A 7,764-nucleotide genomic window follows, 5' to 3' on the forward strand; every position below is an offset into this window, starting at 1 on the left:
GGGGGCGGGGAGCAGCCACTGCACTCCAGTCTGGGCGACCGAGTGAGCCCTCCAACCTGGGGCTCAAAAAAAAAAAAAGAACGTACACCTTCTCAGAAATGCCCTCTCAAAGCAGCTCAGGCAGTGTGAATTCTCTGACTGAAACAGAAATCCAAAACCTCCACACTCCCGAGGCCTCGCGGAGACCTTGGTGTGATCAGCGCCCCTCTCCTCTCAGGGAGGATGCACATGGGAAGACGGGGACACGCAGACTGGGGGACGCTGCACAGAGGTCAGACACAGCGGCCCGGCAGGGTGGGAGGGGCCCCGAGCAGGAGAGCGGCGGGTCTTTATCCTTCTCCATACTCCACAGCAGCCAGGGTGCGCACACAGGAGACAGACAGCTGGGGAGAGAAACGGAGAAGAGGGCGGTGAGCACGGAGGCACAGCCCGCACGGAGGCCGGCCACGGCTAGGACAGCCCCCGCCCCACACCCAGTCTGTGCCTGGCTCTGGGTGGAGAGCACGCCGGCATCCACATCTGCGGGAAACGGGCCCCGAGGGCCAGCGGGCCCCAGATGCCTCCTCAGAAAGGCCTGCCGGCCGGCCTCCTTGAAAATCACCCCAACCACCCCCAGGATGGAGGGCTCGGCTCCTCAGCCCTCTCCCAAACTGCTGTGGCTAAGGTCCCACCCACTCCCCTAGAACACACACACACACACACACACACACACACACACACGGCCAAGCAGCATCCGGCTGGCTAAGGTCCCACCCACTCCCCTAGAACACACACACACACACACACACACACACACACACACACACACACACACACACACACACACACACACACACACGGCCAAGCAGCATCCGGCTGGCTCGGGTCACGGACGGCGGCCCCTGGTCCCCAGCCTCCCCGGGTCGGAGCGGGCGATGGGCTTTCTGCCTCTGCCCTCCCCCGCCTCCCCAGGAAAGAGGCTTCCAGAGCTGCCAGTCAGCCGTAAAAGAAGCAACCCTTCCGCCGGGCTCAGTGTTTTACTGGAGGATCCTGTCTCCGTGGCAACCAAGCCCAGGCAGCCTCAGCAGTGATCTGCTATCTGACAAGGGGAACAGGGGAAGGCAGCTCTGGGAACCCGGAGTGCAGGCCGGCGGGGCCCACGTGCATCAAAGGGGAGATCTCTTCGGCTTGGGGACGAGAGACCTGGCGATTTCCCCCAGTGACGCTCCCTGGGACTCAGTGTCCCCCTCCACATGTCACAGGCGGGCAAAAGCAGATGCCGTGCCAGAGCCGCCTTGCCCCATTCTCCGGATCCTTCCTCTTTCCCTCCCACTTCCGGCTTCTCCAGGCCCCGCTGGCTCAGGCTCACTGCCGAGCCCTGTGGAGGGCACCCTGTGCCGAAGAGGCGGGTGGGCCCTTACTGCTCAGAGACAACCTGGACAGAGAGCAACGGAACCAGCGAAGCCCAGTTTAAACCGGTTTTGGGCTGGATCAGTGGTTCTCAACCAGAGCAACGCTGACTCCCCCCAGGGTACACTGGGCCATGTCGGGAGGCATCCTTGACTGTCAGGACTGGGGCGGGAGGTGGGCTGGGAGAGGAACAGGAGGTGCTGGCATGTGGTGGGTAGAGGCAATGCACAAGAACCCCCTGCCGCCGCCACCAAAGCATTATCGGGCCCAAAATGTCAGCAGAGCCACAATCGTAAGAGCTCAGGCACTGCATTTCTTGAAGTGATTGCTTAAAATCATAGGAAATTGGCCATCCATCATGAAAGGTGGCCTATTTGGGGAAAGAATCTTCCTAAAATAAAAAGTGTTGGAGAATCTTTACAAAGATCCCACCCACTGGGATGTGAAAGAAACTGTGGCATCCCAGGCCCTGTCATGTGGATTAAGGTTCAAATCCAAAGTTGACTGTAGGATTTGGAGCTGGGGCCACAGTCTGCCCAGGGTCAAGGAACTGGCAGAAACTGTGAGCAAAAACCCCATCTGGGCAACCCTGAGTGGAGGGGTTCATAGAGGTCATCGGCTGTTCAAAGAGGGAAGCGACTCAGAGAAACGTGACGCCCAGGGATCCAGGCCCCACCTGCTCTGCCCACGCCACATCCCCGGTCACCCTGCAGTAGTCGTCTCTTCAGCCCCAGGCCCCCAGCCACGGCCTCCCGTCCCCTGACCCGAGTCCTCCTCTCCTTGGCAGTTTCAGTGGGGGTATCATTGCCCCAACAGACAAGAACAGGCGTGCAGGCCCCTTCCCAGGCTCAGGACCTGACTTCAGCCCCACCCAAAGCATGCAGTGGAGACGTACCTAGTTTACCTGAACTTCATTCGGGTTGGTCACACGGTCCAGGCCATAGTCCAGCACATTGTCCACTCCTGGCTGAAGGGAGTACAAACAGCACAAGGGTCACTGCGGGGAAAGTCTCCAGTGTCTGGGTGACTTTGGGTCTTGTCCAAGAGGTTGTGAGATTGAGCTCTGAAGGGCTTGTGGCCGAGCCCACCGGGCGCTATGAGGGCGGGTGAGCCCCCGGGGGAGCTGGCGCGTTCCGTGGGGGCTGTGCTGCCACCAGAGCATCCTCAGCACCTAACATACTGAGAAGGAAAGCAGGATGGTGGGAAGAAAGGGGGGACGAACGGCGGATGAAGGGGTAGACACGTGAACAGGTGGGCGCCTGGCATTCCCGGCACCACGGCGGGATGGAGGGCGGGAGGGACGGGCGAGCCGGCGGGCGGATGCCCTCCTCAGCACCACGGTGGGATGGAAGGACGGGCGAAGGGATGGACAGGCGGACAGGCGGACGGGCAAATAACCCTGAAGCTGAAAAGGGTTCACTGGGACGCAGACGTGGGACTCCTGACTCCCCCCAGTGCTCCTACCCCACCCTGCAGTTTCTTTCTTGGCTGGGTGGGAAAAAAGAAGCAACTGCTTCGGGAGAGTGCAGGCTGCAGTCAGGCACTGCTGGGCCCCGATCCTGGTTCTGCGGAGTCCCGGCTGTGCGGGAGATCTTGGAAAACACTCCTCCTCTGCACTTGCTAAGCCCTCTGAGAAACAGGGACGACGCCTCCCACATGGCAGGGTCATGTGAAGATGCCACAAGGCAGGGGGTGATGCTCTCAACAGAGGTAGCCCTTACTGAGCGAGGGATTGCATTCATTTTAAGACTGTGTGCGCAGACGGTGGCCCAAAGCTGCTCCGGCAATCTTTGTCACATCTCTTTTCCAGCAGGTAAGCCAACTGTCCGGAGAATCTTATGGGTCTCTTGACTCCTTGAGGCCAGCCGTTGGGGGCTTTCCCTCCCCTCTGCAGGTGGGACCCCAGGTACCCACCAAGTGCTCAGCTCACATGATGAGCCAGGCTGACTCCACCACAGCAGAGTTGGGGAGAAATGGGCTTTTCTCCTATCAGATTCAGCCTCGTCAATAGGGTCAGACCCGTTTTTAGCTCAGAGGCAGGTTGCCAGATAAAATACAGGACCTCCAACTCATTTCAGATAAACAGCCAGTGAGGTATGTCATTACTTTTATACTTACTGCATGGTTATACCAAAATATATAAAATTTAGTAGAAAACATATTTCATGCAAAAATAATTTGTTGCTTATCCAAAACTCGAATTTAACCAGACACCTTGTCTTTCACTTGCTGAATCTAGCCACCCAGCTCAGTGGGCTACCACGGGGCAGGCACCTGGATCCACAGCCAGGCAGCGAAGCGAGAAAGGAAGGCACTAGAAAGCGAGAGGGAGAGGCGCAGGGAGAGGGCGGCCATGCTTATCCTAGATGTGGCAAGCGGACCTCCAGTCCTGGATGTCTGGGGGGCACATCCCATGGCTAGACGCTGTGGCAGCCCGGAGATCCCTGGTGAGGTACCGAGGTATCCCCAGCAGGCGTAGCGAGGTCCTTCCCAACTTGTGGGCGAGGTAGCCATCAATCACAGATGACAAATTACAGTTGGGACAGGTGCCTTGAAGGGACAACATGAGGGCCAAGCCAGCCTTCCATGGGGTCTGACCTCACATGGGGAGGGGCCCTCAGAGTCCGTGCCTCGGCCTAAGGCGGGTTCTAGGCATCCCCACCCATCTGGTATGAAGAAATCCCCCAGGAAAACTGTAGAGACTTCATATACACACGCTCTGGCACTTCCGCACCCTCTCACTCCCTGCACATGCTCGCACTCACATACGTGCGTGCCCCGACACCTCCCAGCTGGCTGCCGTCCACCTCACGGTGCCATCTGCTCCAGTGCTGAACGCACTGTCCAGCCCTTGCCCTGAACTTGCCCCGTGCTCTCATGTCAGTGTTGCTAGCTTGGCGCTCAACAGTGTACCTGCATGTCCCAGACTGGCACCGGTTCAGACCAGACGGCCTTGAACTCTCAGGTCTGTAGCCCTCCATCAGGCTCCATTCTCCTGGCCTGTCCAGCTCCACTGCCCCCTCCCTGATTCTCTTTGCCAGTCCTACGAACAGCCAGAGGGGCCCCATCTCCTCTTGGCACCTCTGCAGGCAGCTGCCCAGTAGGCCTCGGCTGTCCCCGATCCCGCTGTGGCCCGTCCAGTGCCCTGCCTTCGGAACTCCCCAGAGAGCTGCCTCCCTGCCTCTGAAGCGCCTTTCCCTCTTTCGCTTCTTCATTCATGCAGCAGGAAGTGTAAGGTCTCTGATCTACCGTGATGGTCACCAGAGCGGCTGCTGACGCAGTTTCTGGCACAAGAAGCGGGGCTGGCATGAAGATAACCAGGGCCGGCTGTCAGCACACAGGAAGCAGGGGCAGCCGACTCAGCCCTGTGGTGTGCTGCCAGAAGGCAAGGAGGCACGCAAACGCCTTCTGCACGGTGCCACGCCCGAAGCCCTCGGGCGTCCCTGCTTCAGCTGGGAGCTTTGAATGCCAGGGTGGGATGTCCCAGTAACAGCTCCTAGGCGTAAGCCAGAGAGGCTGCTTGCTCCACGCCTTGACATTTGGGTCAGGAAAGGAGATTTGGTACGCATAACGACGGCTCTGCATGGGGGCCAGCAGGGGTGCTGACAGACACTTTGTGATAACACGCTACCATGTCCCTCTGTCTCTCCTTTCACTCTCCTCCCTCAAGTATCAGACTCTTTTGAGGCCCGGGGCAGAAATTACAGGTCAAACACGAACTCATTGTAAAGACAAAACAAAACATGGGGAAGGGAGCGATCAGGCTGCAGGGGTGCGACTGTAGGTGAAAGGTGAGATTCTGGCCTGAATGTCACCCTCCCTGGAGTGGTGTTCCCTGAGCCCCCACCTGACCTGGGGCCTTGCCTCCCACCCGCCACAAGGGCATCTGCAAGTGATTCGTTCGCCGTGTGGGAGTTTCAGTGTGGGTCCCTGCACTGGAGGCACTAAGTTCCTGGCGGTCACAGGCCACGTCCACCTTGGCTCGTAACTGGAATATCCCCACTGCTTCCTGAGAGCCCGGCACAGGGTGAGCATTCACAAAATATGTTACGTTTTTTAAAAAGTAGACCAGAGGGTATGGAGCATTCCATCCTGACTTTATGATATAACACCATATGTCGGGCCATTCTCCTGAGTCAGTGTGTGGCCTCTGAAAAGCTACTAACACCACAGCTGCCCCGTGTTCCATCACGTTGGATTCGTGGTGCCTTTCCCCGCTGCTGGACATTCAGCCCAACTTCCACAGGAAATGGAGGGCGGACCTGTCCTTCTTTGGCAAGTGTCTGCGTGTATGGTTGAAACGAGGGTCATTTTGCTTGATGTGCAGACGAGGGGCCACTTGACTCAGAGGACATGCCACCACACAGCCTCGGACCACATCCCCGGGAGGCAGAGTCACCGCCAAGATGCAGGGAGGGCTCCAAAATGCCTCTTGAGAGGAACTGTTTCCCCCTTGGTTCGTTTACAAAACCAACTGTCATCTGCATCTTGCTCGGCTCTGAACCTTGTTCCCCTTGGGTCAAGACAGGAAAGGAGCGTCATTCCCCCTCATTAGGGACGGGAGTTCGGGTCAGATCCTCAGCGGCCACCTGACATCCGTCTGGGCCTCTGCCGGTGAGGACGCCCTGCCACAGCCCCGCCGTCTCTCCTTCCTCCCTCGCCGAGTCAGCTCCCCCTCCCTGGCTGTGCCCCTTCCACCCTCGGTCTTGGCTCTGGGGGCTGGCCGCTTGCCTGTGTTACAGCAATGTGGACTTCGAGCTGAGTGGGAGCACCTGTGGGTGCTCCTGGCTTAACAGCAGCACCTGGGGCTTCGTATCAGACAGGTGTGGCTTCTCCTTCCAGCACGGAGCAGCCTTGGGAGCCTCTCGGAGTCTCGGCTTCCCCATCTGAGTGATGGGGCTGGTGATGCCCACCGCCCCGTGGCAGGAATGTCAGGTGTGCCAGCAGCCCGTCACAGACGCCCCACAGAGTTCCGTGACTCTTCGCTGTGGCTCCACGCCCAGCACCCAGCCCAGCGGACCAGGGCCCGGGGAAGGAGGCCCAGAGCGAGGCCCAGAGGAAGGGACAAGCGAGTGAGCGGGCTCAGTGACAGCAGGTATCCGTCACTCTGCAGCAGCGGGTGAGTCTGACACGGGGCGGCCGCACGACGCACCACAGAGGCCGGCGCTCCGCTTGCTGGGCTGGCTTTCTTCCCACTGAGCTGACAGTTTGTCTGAGTCTCCTGGAGACAGTCTGGCAGTCTGCAAGTCTGCGAGCTCCTGGGCTTCCGGGCTTCTCACACAGATTGCTCAGTTTTCGGCTGAGAGGCTCTTCGGCCAGGACGCCTTCTGCCCGGCTCAGCCAGCAAGAGCTGGGAGTGTCTCGGAAAGCGGGGGAGGCAGGGCCCTAGGTGCTCCTGCCTGTCTCGGATGACTGGTCTGCCCTTGACTTAGGGAGCAGCCAGGAGAAAGGTTAGACATGGGGAGCAGGCTTGTGCTCTGGGAGCTACAGAACAGACTGGATTCCTCAGCCTCATCCGGAACTCATGCTATAAAAGCTGGACCACCATGTGTGGACCCAGGCATTGTATTTCTGAGAGCAGCAGTGACCCAGGAAATGTTCTGAAGACCCAGAACCCAAGAACTGAGCTGCTTGCGGACGCCACGTGGCAGTGTCTTGAGAGGCAGACAAGCACGGGGCATGCAGTCAGCAGCAAGCGGGTGCAGAGCCTCTGGCACTCACTAGCTGGGCGGCTTGGAGCAAATCAGCAACATCTCTGACCTCCGCTTGCTTGTCAGGAGGATGGGCACAAGAACACTGCCTTCCACACGGGACTGAAGAGACCCCGAGAGGCTGAAGGCAGAATGCTCCACACAATTGCCCAGACACCGAGTTCCCGGTTCAGGTCTGCTCGATGCCGGCGGGGATGACGAAGAGGACAGTCACCATGGAAGTGGGGGCGAGAGTGGGGAAGGTGAGAGAGGTGGGGAGGTGGAGGAAGGAGGGGAGGTGACGGGGAGGGGAGACGACGGTCATGGTGGAGATGGGGTGGCAGACAAGGTGGCGGGGGCGGGGGTGGCCGGGGGGGTCAGAGACACGTGTGATACCCTGCTGAGAAGAGCCACTCAGCACTTACTGGGCAAAGGCCAGAGCTCATCCCAGGAGGACTGGGAGAACCAGCATGACCCGTTTGCATCTTCTTCCCTGCAGACATCCTGCTTACAGGGACAGAGGGGAGGAGGGGGACCCAGGCAAGACCATGTACACAGCCAGGCTGTGTCTCTTCGCCACAGATGCAGTCACACTGGCACGCCCACACCACAGGGTCCCAGCTATTCTCAGCTGGGCTCGGTGGCTCAGCCTGTAATCCCGCGCCTTGGGAGGCTGAGGTGAGTG

At 59.2% G+C, this 7,764-nt stretch overlaps 1 protein-coding gene across 2 annotated transcripts in view; it reads right to left on the reverse strand.

Moving 5' to 3' along the window:
- The window catches only part of RGS9 (regulator of G protein signaling 9), a 57,661-nt gene that overhangs the window by 35,066 nt on the left and 14,831 nt on the right, over positions 1 to 7,764 (reverse strand). For both annotated transcript variants that reach the window (XM_021712452.1, XM_021712451.1), the window contains exon 8: positions 2,294 to 2,356. In XM_021712452.1, the coding sequence (XP_021568127.1) occupies positions 2,294 to 2,356 (63 nt within the window). The remainder of the gene's footprint in view (positions 1 to 2,293; positions 2,357 to 7,764) is intronic.

The sequence above is a fragment of the Carlito syrichta genome, unplaced genomic scaffold, assembly GCF_000164805.1.
Source record: "Carlito syrichta isolate Samal-C Ts95f unplaced genomic scaffold, Tarsius_syrichta-2.0.1 Scaffold303277, whole genome shotgun sequence".
Classification (NCBI taxonomy): Eukaryota; Metazoa; Chordata; class Mammalia; order Primates; family Tarsiidae; genus Carlito; species Carlito syrichta.